The 24,296-nt window shown below is 40.1% G+C and overlaps 1 protein-coding gene and 1 long non-coding RNA gene across 5 annotated transcripts in view; both read right to left on the bottom strand.

Annotated features, from left to right (window-relative positions):
- LOC141754665 (uncharacterized) overlaps nt 1–17,164 on the bottom strand; it is a 70,801-nt gene extending 53,637 nt beyond the window's left edge. For 3 of the 4 annotated variants that reach the window (XR_012590696.1, XR_012590698.1, XR_012590695.1), the window contains exons 1-4: nt 17,043–17,164; nt 13,434–13,677; nt 13,066–13,132; nt 8,402–8,529 (exon numbers count right to left, since the gene is read on the bottom strand). This is a non-coding gene — a long non-coding RNA (uncharacterized LOC141754665). Of the gene's footprint in view, nt 1–8,401; nt 8,530–13,065; nt 13,133–13,433; nt 13,678–16,839; nt 16,919–17,042 lie in introns of those variants that run through there. The other variant, XR_012590697.1, reaches the window with a different exon arrangement.
- A 1,742-nt stretch (nt 17,165–18,906) lies between these two features.
- On the bottom strand, nt 18,907–23,658 carry LOC141754293 (homeodomain-interacting protein kinase 3-like). Its single transcript, XM_074613247.1, has 10 exons — nt 23,493–23,658; nt 23,152–23,405; nt 22,616–22,989; nt 22,282–22,405; nt 22,033–22,152; nt 21,803–21,889; nt 21,497–21,663; nt 21,022–21,333; nt 20,242–20,912; nt 18,907–20,136 (listed from the first exon to the last, which is right to left on the bottom strand). Exons 2-10 carry the CDS (start codon nt 23,368–23,370, stop codon nt 20,048–20,050), a joined length of 2,163 nt encoding a protein of 720 aa, XP_074469348.1. The 5' UTR covers nt 23,371–23,405; nt 23,493–23,658; the 3' UTR covers nt 18,907–20,047.
- Nucleotides 23,659–24,296: the final 638 nt, after the last annotated feature.

Below are 24,296 nucleotides of genomic sequence, written 5' to 3'. Positions count from 1 at the left end.
CAAATGAAGCCATTTTTATCCTTTTACTTTAGAGGCTCAGACTAAAGAAAGTGTAATTATTTCCTCACCAAACCAAGGCGAACAACCTTATTCAGAAGTCAGATACTCAAACAAAGACTTATTTAAAATCCAATTCCTGGCAAGCACTCTGTAGCTACTCTGTCCTTAAATGTAAGGCCATTAAAATGCTTTCAAAAGAATTTTGAACTTTGCTTTGGGGCTACATCAAGGTTGGGATACTTTGTCATTTATCTGGTTTAGTTATCCACTAGCTTAACAGAAATATCTTACATTGGTATGTTTTACCAATAGACATTAGGAGTGAACAACTGAGGTGCCAGATTATCATTATTATTAGATATCACAGCCATGGTCCATGGTGGATTGGTTAAGGTGCTGCAGGGATGCATTTCAACCCAGTCTCCTATACAGGAGCAGTCAATTTGGATCCTTCTGGATTACATGATTGACAACCAGTAACAATAGTCTATCCAGGTAGTGTGTGTATCTATATTATATGCAGGAAAAAGTAAAGTTGCTGTCTCCCTTTAATATTTAACTATGCAGCAATACTTTTCTTTTTTGTTGTTGTTGTTCAATATGTATGTTGTGCTTGTTAAGTGGGTTGGTATTGCTCATAATATTACAGATTCTAACTCTTGTTAGATAACATAGAACTATGTATTTTCTATCAGAGAAAAACACCCACGGAAAAGACCCAAAATAACATCCACACCAAAGCCAAAAAAGTTTTGAGGCAACCTCCTTTTCAAAAAGTATGTATCTAAATATTAGGTGAGTGAATTGAGTCTTCACAAAAACAAATAGCAATGAATGCACTATAACAATTCTCATGTCTCTACACTGGCTACCAATAAGCCAGATAATTTATGTAAAAGCACAGTTATTCAGCTACAGATCAATTAATTGGTAAGTAACCGTGTTGGGCGAGTTACATGAAAACTGTAAGCAATTACTCATTATATTAGTGACTGAAAAACTAATACTTACAGTATTTACTAATTACTCAGCAGAAAAAAAAAAAAGCTTTACATTGCTCATTACTTTACTTTCATTACTCAGCTGTCAGCTTTGTAAAAAAAGGTGCCTTTAAACAACTCCAAATCATCCACACCAACATGATGTCGCCTTCGCATCTTTTGTATTCAACATGTCGAAAACAACAAAACAAGATAATGGGTCTTGTGCAAGGACCACTCGTAGGAACAGATTCATTCTTCAGTGGCTTGTTCGAGTGATTTAGGAGAACTTGTCGCACCAATTTTCTTGTATTTTCTCTTAGGTACGAACACAAAAGTGGTCCAGACCTGTCGTAGGAGTCATGAGCAATTAGTTCGCCGTTATCCAAATCTACTGCAAGTTTTTCACTAATGGATTGTATATTTCATTACTTTGAATTTTGAGTTTGAAAATCCTATAAATTACACATCATAATTATGTTGAAATGAACCTGTTTGAATCTGCAATTCAAATTATAATATAAATCTGAACGTATTCATATAGCCGGACGATATCATCATTAATTTAAACTGGCCATTGACGCTATTGTATAACACTACGAAATCAATATGAACATCTCAAACTGCAAAACGACTTAAATTATGCACCAATTGAAGGTTAATTTGTCTCTGTATATAATAAGGCCAACTGGAAGTGTAACCGGGCACGTCATGGCTGACTTAATCCTTCTGGATGCACATCAGGCTCTTGGAAGATGCATGTCTTTAGACAGCGTACTGATATATCGGCAGAGACAGATGAATGGGATGGTACGTGTAGCCTTATATGGTATCACTGGGGTGTTAAATATGCTAATTTACAATTCTCATGAACACGCACTCATTCACGCACAGGTGGCTTTCATCATGTTTACGCAGGTCATGTACACTGTTATCTGAAGTCAGGAGTGTTTGCTGAATATGACGTGGCAAGCCTATGGTATGAAAAAAAGTAAGAGAAAGTTAAGATAGGAATCCGAAAATGTTCTTGCATGAGGCCCACTGTGGTTTACAAGCAGGCACCCCTACAATTTGGAGGGATTCACTGACCATCCAGCTACTAGTTTAGCCTCAGCGACTACACCCAGCTCTCCAGAAGTCCTGACCTCTAACGTGCAGTTACACGCCCTCCAACTCTGAACAAAACTAGGTGACTCCTGAATGTTAGCAAGCCAGCCAAAAACACCAGATGTCAAAGTAATGGAGCATTACTGGGATTAATAACTGTCATGTAATTACTGAATTTCAAATTGTAATCCCTTACACCACTCGTTACTGAAAAAAGTAAGCTATTCACACTGAAATGCATTATTAAGTAATGCGGTACTGGCCTGCACTGGTGAAGAAGAAATTTTTTTTCAGCATGAGATAATCTAAAAAAAACAGGTCTGCTTATCAGTCCAAGGCTTCATTCAAAACATCAGGAGGCTGCATTTTGTTACTAAGCTATACTTAGAATAAACACAGAGTTAAACTCCCACAGGACTTTATTCAGTTTTATGTATTTTATGCAACTGGTAAATCACCTTAAATTGCCATTGTGCTATAAATAAAATTGCCTTGCCTAAAGCACTAGAGGCTCCAATGTTCAATTCACCACACAATATGAACGAGTTGAATGGAGAAAACAACACTTAAGAGGAGTGAGGTTAAAAAAAGTAATATTTGTTCTGAGGATGCCAGAGGAAAGGCCATAAGATCAATAAAATGCTCATCATATTTCATGCTAATGTGTCCATCAGACTGTGATGTTTCTTAAACACTATTTGGCCCGATGGTTGACACTAGAGGAAAGCTCAAGGGTGTCCTCCAAAACAATAGGATTAAAACTCTAGAAAGGGAATATTGAAAGCAAATTTTTATGGAAATCCAGCCATTAGTTTGCAAGACAGCTTGTAATGGATCACACTGTTGGTCAAGGGGGGATTTAACCTGACGGTGGTGCATAAAAGATCAAGGGGTCACCAAAATCATTAGAAGTCATGCAAGAGGCGATGAATACCCACACCAAATTTAGCCAAACCAGTGGATTGATTGACATTGCCTTCCTTAGGCTGTGCTAGCACGGCAACATACACATGTCAGAGATCAGGCGTTACGTAATTAGGATACAAAAAAGGTACAAATCGATAATCAAATTACCGATACATTTAGTGAAAATAAGGATTATTAGCAGGATTACAATTTAAAATTCACTTTAAAATAAAGAACAATATACTACCATGCACACACATTACAACACGTCACGACACAAGTCTCACGCAACGGTCTCTAACGTTTGAAAAAAAATTCTTTGTAATGCTCTGCTATGTAAAGCAGAAAGAGGGAACAACATTTCATTAAAGTGCAAGTTATCGCAAGGTAGGACGGTTTGGACACTTTCCAGTTCATCAAGATTATTCTTTCTGCCGAGAGGCATCCCGGCGTGAAATGACGGTTCATAGGAAACAAGCAAACCATTTCAAATTTCTGGTCCAGCAAACATAATACAGGACAAACTGGGACATTTGCATGTAGGGTAATTTAATTTAATATATTTGGGCACTCTGCTTTTTCTTTTCTCTTGTCTTTATTTGCATTGTGGGCATTGAGGTAGAGTAATCCAAAAGTAACAGAGAGTAATCCAGTTATGTTACTTTAATATTGTGATACTTGGATGAGGTTACTGACTACATTTTAATTAGTATCTGTATTGGAATACATTTTAAAGTCACCCTCGCACCCCTGTCACAGATCAAATTGAATGTCAAAGTTAATTTTAGCAAACAAGTCTCCATTAAAATTAAATGCGTGCCAGCTGGATGTCAGCGCATCACGGAACAAATGGGCTTAAAAATTCAGATCCCAGTAGCAGTCAGAAAATATTATTTAACTAAAATCCTCCACAATACACAGGAGGAAAGCCACACACACATCCAAAAGGACTGAATCAGATGCTGTCTCGTCTCAATGCAGACAAAAAGTCTGCAGCAGGAAAAAAAAGAGACTGTCTCTTTGTTCACCGACCAAGCAAGAAATGAAGTTAACGCGTCAAAATCATCCCCAAGATGATGTCTTTGCTGCGTCTCTTTTCCTAACTGCTCTTCCAGTCGTTAGAGCTAGAGTGATAAGGATTAATGATCATGAGACAGCTGGGCCACTTTGGCAAAGGCTAGGACACTTAAAATAACAACAATTAATGCATTTAATTAATACTGTACTACAAATCGCTACAACTAAATCACGCACAATAAATCTCAACATATTAACGGCCTGGGAGAACTCTTATCTTGATTGCTGCTGGTTTCAGAGGTTAACAGATGTTTTCGGTCTGTTTCTCTGCTCTGTTCTGTGCATGGATGGGCTGTGCGAGTGAGTGCAGACTGTGCGAAGTGTACACAGTTAGCGGCTCACATTATTAGTTAAATAGACAGAAGGAATTATGCACAGAAATGTGTTGGCAGCATTATGCATATTAATGTGGGACTCTGCTTGTGGCTTGTTCTGCTGCTATGCAATTTCTAAGACGCCGAGCTCTATTGTTAACAGAGGAAACACTTTTTAGCTGTTCTGCACTAAAAGGTAAAACGAGGTCTCTAAATGTGTCCTTGGCTTTGTAACTAAGAAGAAAAATGAAGGCAGCGCTGCGGAGAGAGCTTTGCTGGAGGTCACACAGATTAAGTGTTTTCAAACGGCATACAAAAATAAACTGAACAGCATATTTTTAATTGAACTTTTACCGCTTTTGTTGCTAATTGAATGCGATGTATTATGTATGTATTATGTCTCTGTCCTTTGATATTCCATTGCAGCCCATTCAGTTAGTCGTGTCATACAGCTCTGCTCTCTCTCAGTTTGGCTCGTCATCTTCCTCTCATCTTTGCTTTTCCTCAGCCAGCAAGACGAGTTCAGCAAGGGGAAGCCTGTTGCCAGGCAACAGCCCAGAGTGTATGATTAAAACTTTGATTTCCAATCTATCACCTGAGAGACTGATGTGGCTTCTTTCCTCTGATGCTCTGTAGAGCAGCTGGGATGGACTCTCGCACAGCCGCTCCACACTTGCCAAATGAATCTTTACTGTGAAATGAAACATTTGGTTCACATGGAGTCTGCGGGCTTCCTCGTCCTCAACCAACTCGACATCGAGCTACACCTTCTGAATGTCATTTTGCACCGCGGTTCAAACTTGTGCTCACCTAACTGGGATCATTTGGGATTTTTTGGAGGAATTTGTTTCCTCCTCCTGCCTGCTGATTCTGCCACTTTTGGTCTTTTTGGCCATTGCGCCCTGACTCCAGATGAAAGTAACTCTAGTTAGGATGTAAGACAGATAAAAGGATGAACAAAGACCGCATCCATGTCTGCTTTGTTGAATGACAACGGCCACACTGATGGAGTTGTTACAACCGGGTTTCATCATCATGATTGATTCTAATCTGTCTGAGATGCTCTTATGTTCTGGGGGATGATTTGAAAGAGGAATGTAGGAGGAAGAAACAGAGTGTGTTTGTGTGTGTGAGCCTTTTCAGGGGCCCAGACGATGAGCAGTGTCAAGGCGACTTAACAGTCTGGCCCCAGGCAATATAGTGATACATGAATGACATATTTATCACTGGCAAGGGATGTCTTCATGAGAAAAAATGACAGGTGTGTGTGTGTGTGTGTGTGTGTGTGTGTATGTGCGCAACATGCACATGTTCAATATATGTGTGTGTGTGTGTGTGTGATGGCAGATTCATCTAAATGCTCCCCTCTGGCATTCATGACATCCCAATAGCTAGGAAATCGAATCTAGAGGCCAAAGATGATAAGATGGTGGCACACAGAGGCAGGGATGAGACCAAAGTGAGATGAGATGTTGAGCTAAGAGGAGAAAAAAAGGGGGGGAAGGTGAGGGGAGGTGGGATGTGACAGACATTTTGTGGCTTCAGGAGACAGGATGGAAAAAATACAGAGGCCTGAGATTGGAGTGAGGAAGGAGACACAGGGGGGCTTGACAGTGGCCACCACATTAAAAGACAAGATGAGAAAAGGGAAGTGGAGGTGTGCAGAGTTTTGACAAACGCAAGCATGTCAGAATGACAGTTGAAACACAGTGGTCGGAGGTGTTTCGTAAATTCACACCAGTGGGCAACCAGCAGGTCTGAAGAGTGAAGCCAATGTGGAAGTGTCTTAATCTTGCATTCTAACAGCCAGCAGGGGGCAACTCCTCTGGTTGCAAAAAGAAGTCTGATTGTATAGAAGTCTATGAGAAAATGACCTTACTTCTCACTTTATTTTTATTACCTCAGTAAACATTGTAAACATGAGTTTATGGTCTCAATCGCTAGTTTCAAGTCTTCTTCAATACAGCATGATGTTCATTTAGTAAATGATGGTCCCATTTAGAATAAAATAAACCATAAAGCAGTGTATGATTTAGGGCGTGGCTACCTTGTGATTGACAGGTCGCTACCACAGCGTTGTCCGGTCTGGGAGTTGTCCTTGTTTTGTTAATTGTAAAATCTTGGTTGCCTAAAAATGTCTTATTCAGCGTTCGTTTGTAATTAGCTCCACCCTCTCGTGTCACTTCTGTTTGCAAAAAAACAAGAGAGTGACGGCCAAAATCCTGAACTCAAGGCTTCAAAATGGCAGTCCATAAACCAATGGGTGATATCATGGTGACTACATCCACTTCTTATACTGTATACAGTCTATGGTTTGAATATATTGTATGTTTCTTTCTTGACCAACAGGTGGCAGCTCAAAAGCCAGGAAAAAGCTACTGTCAGTTGTGAACAGGTTGACATTTAGCAAGGTAATGTATGCAATATTGAATAAAAACAAATCAATATACATTAAAAAAAAAAGATGAAACCAGATGAAAACAAACATTTTACCCATTGTAGCTAAACTGCACATGGAACATTTTGAGCTTTCACCACACTGCACAGCTCCAGCATCAACTGCTTCATCCGACACAGAATAACATCAACCGACATACAGGAAAACACACATACAGAAATCGATATCTCAGTTTAAACCCTAATCACCACTTCCAACATGAAAGATCAGTGGTGAGGAGCCGCCTACACAGAGCAGAGTACCTTATCAATGAGGCAGAGGGTAGGAAGAGAGAGGCGTAGTAGCAGGTCTAGGGGGCACTACAAACCACGGTATGAGGAGCGAATAAATAGAATCCAGGCCTGACCTATGACCAGGACAGATACTGCAAAATCACTAGAATCATCCCAGTGAGACTCTTCAAGCCACAAGTGGTCAGCATAACCCTGGAGTGGTGTATGACAAAATGTGCAACCACTGTAAGGAACGCTACATGGGTGAAATGGCAACGACCCTGGAAAAGAGACTAAAGGAAAACTGAAAACAGCTGCTGTCCGTCGACGCTAGACCAGTAACAGCGTCGACTGGGAAGGGGTCAAAATCATCAACCAGGAGTCAGACCCCCATCCCCCGATTTAAGACTGCCTGTTATGACATGACCGAAGTTCATTAAGTATGTCATGACACCTGAACCCGCTCCAATTGCTGAAGAAGACTGTGGGATGTAGTTGAAAGCTGGATTATCTGGTTACACTACCTTTTACAAATTAAAAAAAGAAATCTAAAAAGTAAACAATAAAGAGTAAGGGAACGCGTTTTTTGTGCGCTCAAATCCATTGTTATCAATGTAGGATGTAGGAGCAACGAGCACTTATTTTTTAAGGTGCAACGGCTGCGCCCTGAGAAGGACACAGTTCAACTTTTGGAACGCTGCAGCGCACACTGCATGTCATGTGACAAGGAACTACCAATCACAGCCGGCAGATATCCTTTCTTTCATAAATATCAGTCTACGGTAAATATTGAGGAGAAGTTAATTATTTTAGTGCAGGACTACCCAGAGCTTTACTATCTGTCCCACGCACTATTTTACTTGCTTCAACCTTTCCGTCCGAGGACGTTACATCATCCGGTTGAAAACAGCCAACTTGACACGGAGAAATCAAGCAGTAATGTAACTGTGAGGGATCGACGATGCTGGAAATCCATTTATTTTTGTTTTTACTTTGTTTAGTTTAGTCAGTGAGGCTTTTACTGCTAAATTACCGCAACTTCATTATCATTGTCATTGTCAGGTTTTTGTTGCTCAGTAATGACAGGCACAACAGGAACGCAACCTCCAAAGCACCTTGGATAAATTAATGAAAGCTGCACGGATGGCGTTTTCCACACGTTTTTAAACGCGGCATGTGTTAATCAACAAACATGATTTGGTAATTTTGTGCATTTTATCAACTACAATGCATATGTACAGGGTTCCTTATTGTTTACTGATCCTCACTGATGGGTTCAATAGACTTTATTTGAGTTGTCGCAGCCTTTACATGTAACCCTTTGGCTTGTTGCACTGTGTTTCTAACCTGCAGTATCTGGTCTTCTGAGGGAACTCTTCTGTTGTAGGCTGATATCCGGTTGATTGGTCTAGCGTAGCTTTCACGCGCAGATCCTGGTATTCACCAAGCACCTCTCAGCTGGTTGCATCTGTCATCTGTGTGGAGGAAGAGATACACAGAGCAGTTGGAGACAGAAGACGAGATAGGCCTTGGGCATGTCTGTGTGGTTTCCACTCAGTGAGGCTGCTCCAGAGAGTAGGACAGGGAAACCCTCTGCACCGCAGGAAGCCGGAAGGCGTGAGGAGAGGAGTGATCAGAGGCAAAGGAAAGGCTGCAATCAGTTGTATATTAAGCGTTTTGGCATCTATCTGGGCTCTGTTTATGGAGATATACATGCATGTACACTCACAACTAGTCTACAGACAAAGTGGCATGTTCATTTATGTTATAACACTCCATTTTACCACTCTTAATCAATTGTGTGTTGATTGAAAGGTTTCTTGAACACAAGGTATAAATTAAACTTCACCTTGAGGCTAAAACCGACAAAACTTTGTCACAACTTTGTGTTCCTAGTTCAGGGACAGTGTGTGTTGTTACTATAGAAACCAAGCAGCCTTTCTCACAAAGCAGAATTACTTTGTTATCTGTGTAACTTTGCTGAATAAAAACATTTTCAAATCTGAAATAAGCTTGAATTAAAAAAAAAGAGCTGCTTTACTCAGTGTGATTTTAACTCAGTGACACTGACACAGAAAAACCCCAGAGGCCACACCAAGCTGAGTTTTGTTTACATTCTGTAAAGAAAAAGCTGTAAAATGTTTAAATGGATGAAAAGGACATTGCTGATAATTTGACCTTTATTTGCAATCAACCTACCTGTTCTCGCCAAGAAGGTTTTTCTCAGTGAATAATCTCACATCCAGCTGTGCAACACGTACGACAGCAACTTTGACTTCATTTTTAGTGCCAGACAAAATGTGCTAATGTCAGATTTACATCACTTATGTCTCCTGAATGAGTTTTTTTCTACTGGATTGTATATCAGCCTTCAACATTCAACCATTCAATGTTTTTCGTGTTTATTAATGGTACAAGTAAGGGATAATGTACAGCGAGCATGTCATTGTTGTGAAATAAACGCTGAGAACGCGATGCTGAACATTATCCCGCTTATTACACAGCTACTTACTTAATAAATCAATAATTTGACACAAAAACAGTCCGACATCAGAACTGCATCCATAGCAACGGTCTGTTATACATAGCGACGGTCTGCTGTAAAGAAATAACAGACCGTAGAACACTGTGATTGACCAATCAGAATTGAGTATTCAACATAGTGTAATAATGTTTAAGTTGCACCATGAATTTAGTGTGAAGCTTGATCTAAAAGCATGCAACTGATTTTGGTTATTGTAGGGATAACTATTGTATAAGTGGTACCTAATGAATAAATAATTCCTCAGTGCAGTGTAAAGACCCTATAGTGCTTACATTACATCCCACTGCAATATATTCCTCATCTTGTCCACGTAGCAGGCTCCCCCTTACACTCTGTAACAAGGTAGGAGTCACTGGAGCCAAAGGTAAAGTGTGTGGGTGGTTCGTTACATATGTGATGACACCTGAGCCAGCTCCATTTGCTGAAGAAGAGTGTGTTGTATGTGTTGCACAGCTGGATGTGAGATTATTTGCTGAGAACAACCTTCTTGGCGAGAACACGTAGGTTGATTGCAAATAAAGGTCAAATGGTCGGCAATATCCTTTTCAACCATTTAATCATTTTTCCAGCTTTTTCTTTACAGACTTAACAAAACTCAGCTTGGTTTGGCCTTTGGGGTTTGTCTGTGTCAGTGTCACTGAGTTATAATCACGCTGAGTAAAACAGCCCTTTTTTAACTTCAGTTTATGTTTTAGATTCAAAAAGGTTCTGGGTTTTATTCAGCAAAGTTATACAAAGTAATCCTGCTTTGTGAGACATGCTGCTTGGGTCCTATAGAAACAACACACACTGTCTCCGAACTATGAACACAAAGTGTTAAGTGACTAAGTTGTCTTAGTTTTAGCCTCAAGGTTAAGTATCATTTATACTTTGTGTTAGAGCAACACAAAAAACCTTTCAATCGACACACAATTGGTTGAATAAGAGTGATAAAATGGAGTGCTAAAACATAAATGAACTGTGTATGTGTTGTTCTTTCATCTTCGTCTGTAGGCTATTTGTGAGAGTACACTATCTTTTACATATTTAAAAAATCTAAAAAGGTAAAAAAAGAGTAAATTAACAAATGTGATTTGGTAATTTTGTGCATTTTATCAACTAGAATGCATATGTACGTGGTTTCTTATCCTGACTGATATCACACTGGGAGACACAATAATTTAGCTGTGCTGAAAACTACTATTTCCTTTGTAAGAAAACAATAGTTACTCACTGGGATTTAACCTATTGAACTTTTTAGTGTCTAACATTAGCAAACAATTTACAGCCACATTTTAACATAGACTTTGTCAGTTATTTTTATTGTGTTTATTTTAGTTGTTGCAGCCTTACTTGTAGCCCTCTGGCTTGTTGCACTGCGGTCCTAACCTGCAGTTTCTGGTTTTCTGAGGGAACACCATGGGATACACAATATGTTTAGCTATAGTGAAAACAACAACTCCTTTTGTTTAAAGCTGAAGTGGCGTATTTGGAACAAATTAAAAAAAGTTATTTTTATAAAACGGTCGTTATATCTTGACAGTAGTACATAATACAGGTAACTTGAAAAAAATCATGTGCCTCTGTGTCCTCCGGTGTCCTCCGGGTGCTCCTAATGGCATCTGCAAGATTTCACAGACCGGAGGAAAACAAGCAGTAAGAGCTGATCTGAGGTCCGCTAAATTTGCAATCAACCTACGTGTTCTCGCCAAGAGGGTTTTTCTCAGTAATTAATCTCACATTCAGCTGTGCAACACATACAGTACAACAGCAACTATGACTTTATTTCGAGTGCCAGATGACAAAACTGTCAAATTTACATCACTTAAGTCTCCTGACATGATGGATGACTTTTTTTTCTGCTGGATTGAAAATTAGCCTTCAACATTCAGCCATTAGATTATCAATGGCTGTGTCTGAAATCACTCAGTACTCACTATACAATATAGTGGACTATATAGTGAGTTTGCCATTTTGTAGTGCTGTCCGAATGTATAGTTACAATTATTATATCCTATATAGTGGACTCAAAGTATCCCACAATGCATTGTGAAAAGTGTACAACGATGGTCACTAACAGAGCACCATATACCATGATGCATTGACCTAAAGAAAAAATGGCAGACGGACGAGAGGAGAGAGAAAGAGCAGCGTGAGACAACTTTGCGGCACTAAAATAATGTATTAATGTAAGCAGAGCAGCATCACACAATAAACGGCCACAAAGTACTTTGTATTTGAAAATACGCTTATTGCCCCCATATTCCCAACGGCTGTTAATTCTTATCTTTCACAATAAAAGCCCTAGACATATGTGCTTCATCACTGCTTACCAAGGGGAACGTTAATTAAATTGACTTAGAGACAACTCAACAAAATAGCGTACTAATGTATTTATCATACACACAAATACATGTCAGTATTTATTATGCATGGTCCACCTGTAATTTTTTTGAAAAAATACAATGTTTAAGATGCACCATGAATTTAGAATGAAGCTTGATCTAAAAGCATGCAACCGATTTTGGTTATTGTAGGGATAACTATTTTATAAGTGGTACCATCTTATGAAAAAATAATTCCTCAGTGCAGTGTAAAGACAACCTGGTGCTTACATTACATCCAACTGCAATATATTCCTCATTTTGTCCGCATAGCAGGCTCCCCCTTAGACTCTGTAACAAGGTAGGAGTCACTGGAGCCAAAGGTAAAGCGTGTGGGTGGTCAGAAATACATGTATTGATCATATTATAGAATGTTTCGCTAGCTTCATCTCTGCATCAGTAATCTTTGGTTAAAAATATGTGACCCACATGTTCAACTTTACTTTATAATCCTCTCTTTTGATAGATCATATAAAGTTTTTCGTGGCTGGTTGTAAACTCAGCAACCACATCCCTTTGGGTAATGACTTTCGATCAGGTAGCTGATTGCAAAAGTGCTTTAAGTTTTTATAGATAGAGTTACTTGCTGCTGCATCTGGAAACTCCCTTCCTCAAGCCTGTGTGTCATTTTAAGCGTATCAGGCCGCAGTCATTGGCCACTAGCTTTAATTACAATATCGCAGAAGGGCGTCATGTTGCCTGACTACTGTACAGTACAATAAAAGCCTTGGAAAGCAAAGCTGTTGGCTCATCAGGTTTAAGTGTTTCGTTGGGTGCTGTGAAGTATATAGACTGAAAAGACTGATGGTTTGCAATTATTTCACGAGGAGTATAAAATACTGTATGGATTAATTTTATGCCACTGCAATTAAACTGTGACTTTTACAAGTGTCGTTAAGATTATTTCTTTACTCTGTGCATAACGGCTCTAATATGGCATTAGTTCGTATTCCTTGAGGCTTTCTTTTTTGAGGTTTAATAACAAAAAAAAACAATTAGCAAACATGGCAAGTAACAACATATGCAAATAGTAATCACGCTGGCCACAAGAGACACATCTGTGTAAGCCAGACACAGTGAGAAAGTATAATAGAGGGTTTTACCAATGTGTCTTCTAGGATCTCGGAGGGTTTTCGGTCGATCCCTGCTTGTGAAGGAAATCCACACATGCTGTTGAAGAAGATTCACAAGTAAGTCAGTAAGTAGTGTAGAAAGACAAAGAGCTAACTTTCTGCTGTGGGAACATTTCTGTCTGCCTTTGTACCTGCCCTTTTTGCACACCTACAACACCATTTAGAAAAAATAATGATGAAATGTGGCTTTACTTTTAATGCGGTGGAGTGATGGGGTGTTCACTCAAAGTTGTGTGTGGTTTGAGTGGGTGTGCTGCTGCTGCTTTATCCACTCTGGGGCTGACTGGTGGCAGAATGTGATTGAAGTGGAATGACTGATAGTTTGATTTTACAAATACCTGAGGAGCCGAACAAAGCACCGTATCCGGCGGCAGGCGTCGCACCCCTTTGGGATTGGTGTTGTTGTGTGTTCATTTGACCAGTCCCCCACGAAAGCAGCTGGCTGGGAGCTTTTTCATTACACAGAGTGTAGTTGATTGCATTTTTCTCCAGCACTCTCTGAAGTGTCTAAATGGAGCCGCTATACAGGCTACTCATCGCCTCACAGCCATCACCAGGCACTGCTACAAGTCTCCGTAAAGCCTGTCGGGGAAGCCAAGAACATAAACAAAATTTGGAACAAATCATCATCGGATCTACAAATGTATTTAAACTTTCTCTCTGCTCAAATGTCATGTGACACAATAGAAACTAGCATCCCTCAATCGTCTCTGGACTGGACTCAATCTGTCATCAACATCTAGACGCTATAGTGCCAGAACAGCAAAGAGACACATAATCACAGTTTAAAGGCAGTGGAGAAATCAGACGTCTATTGATGTGGGTTTGGCCATCTGAGAGGAGTGTAAACACATTAAACTGTCACTCTGTACGTTACTATACTTAATGGGAAATCAGCTAATCAGGTGTAATATGCATCAGAGTGCATTCACAGACAGAAAAACAAAGAATGGAGAGGCCATTTTTGCTGCATAGTTTGGTTCACTTAGTTGGAAATAAAGCTGAATGTTGAATTTGAAAATTATCTAAAACTGACCAGGAATCAGGGCTGTGTATTGGCAAGAATCTGGCGATATGATACGCATTATGATACAGGGGTTACGATTCAATATATTGTGATACTGTAAGTGAGGCAATATGTTATGGTTTTTTATATCCAATTTTAGTTTCATAGTGTAAAGAATACATCGCCATTGACTATGTATAAAATCTGAGTAAAAAAAAGTTACATTTTTTCATGCAATCAGAACAGTGGGATCTGCATTTGCATTTTTCACAGTCCCTGTAACATTCAACATCATAGCACTACTTTCAGAGGGCACATATACTGAGAGCAAATTAAATAAAGTATTGACTGAGTTAATCTTGGCATGTAAACTATTAATTAAAAACCAATAGTGTTTTTGAAAATTAATACAGTATCACAAAACATAATAAGGCGATACACAATATTTTCTTACACCCCTACCAGGAATAGAATCAAGTTATTTTCCATTCAACTTCCGCATAGGTTGACTGGTATAAAGCCAGAGGACGACCCAACACGGTGAATCTGCATACCCAGAGAACGTCTGATCTCTCTCTGGACAGAGAAGGAGCCTTGCAGTGTGTGTTCACTTTGCTTTATAGATTTATGTATGAGCACACTGTGTGCGCTACTGAAAAAAACATATATTGTGCCATAAAAAATGCATTGACGAACATGGAGAATACGTAGAAGAGCAATACGGTCATTGGGATAAAGTATGATTTTTCTGCAAAAAAAATGCAGTAAAAAAATCAATATTGTCTGCCTGAAACCATTTCTGAATGTGTGTAAATTATTTTAAACTATTTATTCATTCAATGATTATTTTAGCAATGATGCGGAGAATCATAATAGTGGACACTAACCTGAAGAAAAAAAATCAAAATCAATAATATCTATGATTTGTTGAAGACAGAATAACTTGAGAAGCTGCACAGGGTCATAAAAGGGCTTTTGTAATACCAGAGGCAAACATGTTTCTGTACATGCAAACCTTTTGCTCCCTTTTTAATCGCCCCCTGCTGCTCGTCTTTCATTACAATAACTGGAATAAGCCTTAGCTACAGGGATTTCTGGCGAAACACCTTGGATCAGCTGAATTTAATTAGCGATGTCTTAAATATCCCCTAATCTCCATAAATAAGTACATGTTTTATGGATGCCTTATTCATAATTTATCTTCCTACCAACTCCAAAGGGGGAGGGAGTACAAACGCTCAGCAATCCTCATCAAGAATTAACAATAGGCTCATCTGATCATGTTATTGACCCCACACAAAGCTGATTACTTCCCCCGGACGCTGTCTCATTTCCACTAAGTCCTGTATTGTGTGAAAAACATGGGAACTGATATGGAGCAGACATGATAGGGTCACAGGATCAAAGACTGAGAGGGAAAAAAAAGCAGGTGCCATTCAATTGTCAAGTACTGTACATTAACATGATGCTTCCTGTTTTAAATTGTGGGAACAAAAGTCACAGTTATCACAGATTTCACTGTTTACACATGAACAAATTACAGTCAGCTTAAGAAATCTGTAGCAAATAATAAAAGGGTGGAAAAAAACTAAATCCCCAGATTTTATAAAATGTAAGTGTAATTCAAGAAGTAAAAGTTATGGAAAGGGGAACTTACAAAATAAGGAATACGGCGGATGTTTTTGAGAAGAGATGGAGTCTAACAGAAGGAAAAATATAGTTACATGGGTTGGAGGTGACCTGACGTTAAGGAGGATATGTAAATGATATCACTATATATTTGCGCTCCCCCCCCTTTTTATTTTCTATTAACTTATTTGTTGATTTAATTTATTATTACTCTCATATTTTAGTATTATTATTGGGGTTTTTTTTCTTGTTATGTGTGTGTGTTTTGGTTGTTTTTTTAACTCTATTCTTTCTTTTTATCATTATTTTTATTTTCTGCATTTAATTTCAATTTTGAATGCTGAAGTTGTTTTCTCTAGTGTACTTAATGAGTTTGTCTATAACCTAATCTACTTAAAAATTGGTTTATTAGCTATTGTAATTACGAACTGTAAATTGCAATGAAAACAACCTTGAAAAAAGGGAAAAAATAAAGTATATAAAAAAAAAAAAAATTTGTAGAGGTAAGTTATGTCAGGCAGTTATATATTGGATAACTTTTTTGCTAGTCCCAAGCATAAAAGTGCTGCTAACCATTTGTTTACCTTGGTATTTTCAATGACGTTGTCAGTCTGGGTACATGTCCCTATAAATGAACATCACAGGGCTTCAGTATAACAACTGAGAGTAGTTACTGGCTAGACTGGCATTAGCTGCTAGCATTAGCACTAGCCTACTGTCCCTGTGTTGAGCGCAGCATTCAGCGCAAACGTCGTCCTCTTTAATTAGCATCGCGATGTGTGGTACCGTTCACATTTTTTACGATACCTTCCGCTGCGCATTTTGCCAAATCTTTCACTCTTGAATCAGTTTTCCAATAAAGTACAGGTTCATATTTCCCTTGCACGGCAGCTAGATTCTCGCGATATCACGCGAATGGACGAGATCAGGCGGCAGCAGCAGCAGCAGGGAGAGCGGTGACCATGGTAACCATGGTGACCATGGCGGTGACAAAAAGCTGGGGTCGAACTGCGACGTTTTCCAGCCGCCTTCAAAAAGAAAAAGTCACAAAATAGTTAGGCAACATCCTGTTACTACATACTCAACAGGTGTACTATCGTTCAACATACTTTTGAGTGAATAAACACTAGCATTCATCTTTACTATTAACGTCGTCACGGCCTGAGTGAGAGCCTCCTTGCCGGTTGGAGCAGACGTGTAACCATGGTAACCATGGTGAAAACCTCATTGTGAACAAAACGCCAGTATTTAAAATAATGTAATTTAATTTAAAATATATATTACGCCTAGCAAAGTGAAATTGTATACTTACAGTTAAATTAAAGCATTTTTGATGTTACAGAGCTGTCCGTCGACGTCCGTTATGAACGTTGTCGTCCCTACCGCATTGCATTGTGGGATATGTAGTCCGCCGTAGTGTACAGCGTTGCATACTGCATCCGGTTGCATACTCTAATATTTCACAGGAAATAGTATGCAATTAGCGTACTACTGGTTTCATACTAAGGTTTCATACATGCTAAAATATCTCACATACTGTTTTAGCGTACTAAATTGTATTTATTTATTTATTAGTTTATTTGACAGAGACAATACATTGTTACACCTGATTAAAGTGCAACCGAAGCAAGGTATATAGGACTTCTAGCCATAGCTAATTTGCAGACCTTTTCCCTGGTTAGGCTTTTAATAAAAAGAAAATACATTTTTAAAAAAATATACAGAATAGCACATCTTACATAAAATCACATAATACAACATCGTACTTTACAATCAATTTACATATGTACTGTATGTTCCCAATCAATAATCAGTGATCACAGGTTTGGTTTAGTTTCAGCCAGTGTTTCATCTTTTCATTAAATGTTTTCAGGTCAGGTTGTATTTTTATTTCCGTTGGTAGGGCGTTCCAAAAATGTGTTCCTTTTACTGAAAAAGATGACTGACCGAAGGTAGTTTTGCGCTGCGCCACTTTGCAGTTACAATTTGTTGATCCCCTAGTGGCTATTCTATTGGTATTCATTTTGGTGACATATGGACAAATACTATTTACTAACATGCTATTTAGTAAATAGCATGTTAGTATGGAATTTCAGACGCAACGGTAGTTTGACCACGTTTAGTTTTTGTTAAAACTAGACCACCCTCCATATGATTCTCATATTAACATAAAAAACAAATTGTAAATCACAGAAGCTTATTTTATACCTCAAAACCACTTCTTTTGATTCCCTCACTGCAGTAAAATGATTTTGTCACTATTCAAAGATTAGCAAGGCCACTACCATCCAACTTTAATTGCAGTGAAAACACTGAAAGATTCCAAGATTATCAAAGCAGAAACAAGGATTTTCCACCCTCCCTGACAGGCTTTATTTAGATGCACTATAGTGACAGCAGCATGTCGGTGTTACGTGATGTGCTATGCTAAGCAAAGAGTGGCATGCGTGTCTGACGAGACACTTGACTGTCACAGATAATCCGATTTGTATTATCAGTGAAATAACCTACACTCTTCTACCTAAAGAATACATTGATAGAAACAGGTAGCTTATCCTCCTGATGTAAAAATGTTCAAAAAGATAAAGATCAGCCACTTGAGATCGCCGCTATTAAAATGAGGGGGCAGAGTGCCTCTGTCGCTATGGCAACATGGCTTTGGAAACTGTCTTGTTTGCGGAGCTATTTTTCAATCCGCCGGTGAAGTGGGGCGTAGCGGTTTGTTCGGTGCCTCCCTGTCGAGTGCTTATTACCTGACTGGATGAACAGGCCCTCGCCATGTCAGAAATGTCACAAAGAGCAGGGCCTGCTGGGCCGGGGCATTGTGTGACAGCAATGAACCCATCCAAAAGTTTCCTGATGGTTTGTGATGCTCTTAACAATTTCAAGTGTGATGAAAATAAGTTAAACCATCACGCAATTTAAATCATGTAGAATAAAAACTGAGTGGTGGCTTGATGCCTTCACACTTCAACACACTTCATGTGTTGAAGTGTGAATGCTGAGATGTAGATTTTGAGGAGGGGAATGACTGAATCAAGAATATTTAAAATTGCATGACAGCATGCATGTAGGAAGAGATTCAAGATTAGTAGTTTTAATAGAGTAGTAGATTAATAGTAATTTACGCTACCTGGCTGTTATTATACCATAGACTGCATATAAGAAGTGGACGTAGTCACCGTGGTGTCACCTATTGGTTTGTGGGCTGCCGTTTTGAAGCCTCGAGTTCGGCATTTTGTCCGTCGCCATGTTAGCTTTTTATAACCAGAAGTGACACGAGGGGGTGGCGCAAACGATCGCTGAATAAGATCATTTTTAAGTGATCAAAATGTTACAATCAACGTTCATGAACTGAAAACACACTGTGAAAGGGTGAAAGTTGTAAGACGAAAAAACGGACAACTCCCAGACCGGACGACGCCGTGGTAGCAACCTGTCAATCACAAGGTAGCCACGCCCTAAAGCATACCCTGCTTTATGGTCTATTTGACTCTAAATGGGACCATCATTTACTAAATGAACATCATGCTGTATTGAAGAAGACTTGAAATTAGCGATTGAGACCATAAAGTCATGTTTTCAAATTTTTACTGAGGTAATAAATCAAGTGAGAAGTAGGGTCATTTTCTCATATACTTCTATACAATCAGACTTCTTTTTGCAACCAGAGGAGTCGCCCCCTGCTGGCTGTTAAAAAAGAATGCAAGATTAAGGCACTTCTGCATTGGCTTCACTTCTCAGAACTGGAGGTTGCCCTAATTATTAGAATAAGGGTAAAACTTAAATACTAAGTAAATATAGGGGCCTGCTACAGTATGTCTTTAAACGGCATTAATTCATATTTACAGCACAACAAGCTGTTAACGCAACACTGACACATCATCACCTTATGAAATTAAGACAAAAATATTAGCATGTACTGTATATGCCTATTTCAACAGTAAGATAAGCCACTTGGCTGTTATTATGATTATTAGCATCAGGGTAATATTTTTCATTAAAGTAGGCAACTGTGTTTATTGGTGAACTGTTGATCTTTAATTTTTGTTTTCCTTTCTTTCAGAATAATATAATTAATTTGCAAGCAAGCCTTCATCATGTCTGTCTTTCTGAACACTGTACAAGTTAGGTTTCCTTGTTGTACCTTATATACCTTAAAATAAATTAAGAAACACTCAAACAGACAAACATCCATTTCTTTTGGGATAATTGTGCACGTTAGGATCAGAAAGGTTCCATTCAATTATTTATTATAAACAGAAAGATTTTAAAGGGAGGTTTGCTGGTGTGAGGAGCAGCAAAAGCCTACAAGCGTCACCGCGGCCTAGCGGAATAGCAATGGTCGTCTTTAGCCCTAGAGTATTGCCAGTGCTCGCTTGTCCTCCTCTCACTGATGAAACATTCTGGAAGTCAACAGTCAGGTTTTAGACACGCTCATGTCTTCGGAGTCACAGAGAAACATTGTATGTTAATTTCAAAACTTGCTACAGTACATAATATCAACTTACTTCTTCTCCTCCTGTCCTCCTCTGAACACACCACAGACCTCTTTCTCTCTTCATTGGCCCTGAGATCAGAGATTATGTTGCCACGCAGCACTTCTCCATTATGAGCTGCCCTTCTTTTCAGTTCTGACCGAGCCCGGCTCTCGGTCTGGGCGCTGGTTGAAGCATGTGCGCTGTTGTGGTGGCGGCGGCGGCGGCGGCGGCGGCGGTGTTCAGACAGGTCCATCCTCCGATCAGGTCGAACATGGAGAGTTCGGTCAGTATCATGTCCGCAGGCGGATGGAACTGCAAGGCTTTTTCTCACCGCCTGTCTCTCATGACCTGACCTCTCACGGCCGTCAGGGCGTTCACCATAGGCCGTCCTCCTCTCAACCCTTGGTGAGAAGAGTCTGTGGGTCCGGCTGCTGCTGCTGGATGTGGATAGACCCGCAGCAGGGTTTCTCTGGAACCTCTTCCGGCCATCATCTGACCTTATATTATGGTCAGAGTCCGTGTGGCGATGCCCCACGTCTTCATCGTCAGCCTTCCTCTTGACCCCTGGCTTGTAACTTTGGTTCTGGCTCATTTTGGAGGGATGAGCCTGGGCCAGGGTTGTCCTCACAGCTGTGCTAGCCTGGATGCAAGTGCTACAATCCTGGCTGCTGCTGGATGTGGGCGGATCTGCACAGTTTAGTCTGTAATTTGATAAAAAAGTTAGCTCATGGAAAAGATTTGTAAAACAAAGAGACATGAAAACTGATCCAAATTCTTAAATGATGATGTGACTGATGTAGGTGAGCTTACCTGTGCCAGGATGACTTGACCCTTTTGGACGGATGAGCGGTTTCGCTCATCGTCCCATCTTCATCATCGACCTTTCTTTTCATCCCTGCCTTAACTGTACTCGTGGCCTGGGTACCAGAGCAGGGACGATGGTTGATGCGGCGGGGCTGGCTCAGGCCGCTCCTCTCAGCAGAAGGAGGAGGGAGGTTCTGCTGGACGGTATGGGCTGTCCCGGAGGAGGGCTGCTGCACAGACCCACATACAGCTTTCCCACAGTCAGAAGCCGGAGTCTTTTTCTGACAGAAGTCCATGATCTCAAAACAGGACCTTACACTGCAAGACAATGAATCATCACATCAGTAAACTTATTGTACACACAAATGCATTCAGATAAATCTTTATCTTCTGCACACGACAATAAAAGTGCAAGTGAGACATAAATGGAGAACAATAACTCATAATATGTTAAAATGATGAAATCACAGCATTGACTTACTAGGAGCTGTTACGCTTCATGTTGCACATGCTGATGAACGGATGCTCCAGAGCCTGACGGGGTGTAACCCTCTTGGCTGCATCAAGCTCGAGCATCCAATTTAGCAAGTCCACAAACGTCAGCCCGTCATTTAATTCTGCAGATTCATCTGTACATTTTTCAGGCTTCTGGATTTGAAAAAACAATAACAACAGATGTCAGCGATATCTTCAATCACCTCCAGAAGTGAATAAAAAACCCTCCTGGAGATTTTATGTATGCATATTTATTTATTTTTTACAGTGAATGATCAAAAAGAACACCTACATGCAGGAGGTCATAGAGACTGCTCAACTTCCTGCTCCTGTTCTCCATCGGCTGGATCCCCATCTCTGCCTTGAACTGTTCTGGCGTCTAAACAGACATTCAGACAGAAGCAACTATTTTACAATTTGTTAGAAATGCCACACAGACATACAGAATTAACTAGACAGATCTTCTTGGTTGTACAGTACAGAAGGTCAGCTAGATCAGAGTGGAGGTGAACTGGCACGTACCTTGAGTTTCCAGAGACTGGTTGTGGAGCTTTTGTCTTTCTGGAAAAACCAGCCAGTCTTCAATCCAAGGCTGAGCAGCTCGTCTGGCGGCTGACCCCGAGTGTCAACTATATACCTCATCTGAAGATACAACACAACATCAAGTCACACTGGGAGTCCAGGTCGAGGACTTTCACTAAGTTTTAACTGATTAGTTTCTGTAATAATTTCTATTTCTAATCGGATGATCAAACTTCTCATAGTACTTACCATATCATATTCACTCTGGCCGGGGTAGAGCAGAGTGCCGAGGTTCAGTGTAGCCGCCAGGCAGCCGAGAGACCACATATCTATGGCCTCGGTGAATGGGAGCCCCAAAATAATCTCTGGGGACCTGAGAGAGGAAAAACAACCATGATCACACACTAGCCACAATGACAATTTCCACTATTTTGACAGACATCTGTATCACTCACAACTTGGGAGTACTATGACTCCTACTACTATTGCAGTAAAACCCCTCACAGAGTGTTTATGTTCTTAGCATACCCACTTTTTCAACCACCAATGCACCGCTAACAGATCAAACATGGTTCCAGTCTACCTGAACGGACGGGTCTGGATGTACGAGCCCAGGTGGGCGTCTGACGTTTTACAGGCCAGGCCGAAGTCAATCAACTTGACCCTGTAGGGCTCCCGTACATGGTTGACCAGCATCACGTTTTCCATCTTGAGGTCTCCATGTATCATGCCGATACCCTTCAAGTGGTGGAGTGCGGTGGCGAGCTGCTGCACAATAGGTCTGATCTCCTGAGGAAGTAGAGGTTGGAAATACCTCTCCATCATGAAATCATAAAGACTTTTCTCCAGGTGCTCAAACTCGAGACAATTGTACTCTTTGTAGGTGAAAACCTGGTGCCATTGGACCAAATTGCATTTGTCCGAGTCCAGCGATTGAAGTTTTAACAGGGCGGCCACCTGGGGATACATGACAGGTGACAGACAGATTTTGTATTAGCTTGACCCACAGTAACAAACTATTGTATCTGCGGTATTTCTTCAAATACAGTTGATGGAATAGTTATACAAAGCATTGTCACACAAATGGTACAAGTCAAAGCATGACATTTCTTCTCCTACCTCTGCACACGCTGACGCAACTAAAGAGCCCCGATTCTCCATCATTTTGATGGCTACAGTCTTCCCGTCCAGCATCCTCGTGCACTTGGCAACCGTGCCGTAGGAGCCCTGCCCCAGGAGAGACTCCACGCGGTAGTGGGATGAAATGGAAGAGAGCCAGCCTCCCACGACTGCCGGGTCACCCTGGGCGGGAGGAGTGGAGGACATCGTTGAAGCCATCACAAGATGTGACACCTGCTGCTGGGAGCTCAAAGCTGAGAGGAAAGCAACAGAGGATGGATTTAGTGACAATGCAATGCTATCACAATAACATTTCAGTAACAGAAATTAAAGCTACTTACCAAGTGTGGCAGCTGATGTCACTGGGATTTCTGGGAGATTCTCCTCAAAATGTTATATATAACAAGTTGTTATTGAAGAAGTTCGGACAGATATGAGTCTGTTGAAGCTTGAAAGTTCAAGTGTGAAAGGTACAAGGCTGAGAAAATTTGCGTCTTGATGCGTCTTTACTCTCTGAGAAACTGAACTGAACTGATGACTCTGGTCATCTGGTCTTTGGGCATTCTGACAAAGTTCTACATTCTAGACATAATAATTGTAAGAATTCATAGTAATTATGTTCTATGTTTCATTCCTGTTCTACGTTGTCATTCTCAACTTGTCTTTGAAAATAAATAAAGGTTCTGATGAGCTAGACTGATACATAGTCAGTGAAGGGTCATTGGTGGATGCAACTCTCTCACAGATTTTGATGTTCAATGACATCGGATTTAATATTTTGATAAACAGTAGGCTAATACTTATAGAACATCTGCATTAAGGACTGACAGTCAACTCATTTTAGCAGCTGATTCAGATATATGCATACAGTAAATAACTTTCATGTATTGAAGGCCTCAAATTTACAACAATTATCATTTTAAGGGCCTCCAATTTATCATACTGTAGTTATGGCTCATTAACCTGAGATTTAGGGCACTGTTTAAATGATCCATAGCGCATGGATGGTCTAAAGTGCATGGTGGAAATGCATTTAGGGCGTGTCCAACTCTTTTGCTAGTTAAATGGTGCATAATCTCAGCGCAGAGTATATTGCAATGGGCAAAGGAGTTGTATTTAGTCTCTTAATTAATCATAGGTGTGTT

The sequence above is a fragment of the Sebastes fasciatus genome, chromosome 17 (genome assembly GCF_043250625.1).
Source record: "Sebastes fasciatus isolate fSebFas1 chromosome 17, fSebFas1.pri, whole genome shotgun sequence".
Classification (NCBI taxonomy): Eukaryota; Metazoa; Chordata; class Actinopteri; order Perciformes; family Sebastidae; genus Sebastes; species Sebastes fasciatus.
This window is presented reverse-complemented; position numbering and strand designations above follow the sequence as displayed.

Coding starts and splice junctions, on each gene's coding strand:
- LOC141754293 (XM_074613247.1), bottom strand. CDS start 23,370: ATGGCTTCAACGATGTCCTCCACTCCTCCCGCCCAGGGTGACCCGGCA. Junction 22,153..22,281: donor GCCAGAGTGAATATGATATG/GTAAGTACTATG, acceptor TTGTATCTTCAG/ATGAGGTATATAGTTGACAC. Junction 20,137..20,241: donor GGAGGACAGGAGGAGAAGAA/GTAAGTTGATAT, acceptor GTTGACTTCCAG/AATGTTTCATCAGTGAGAGG.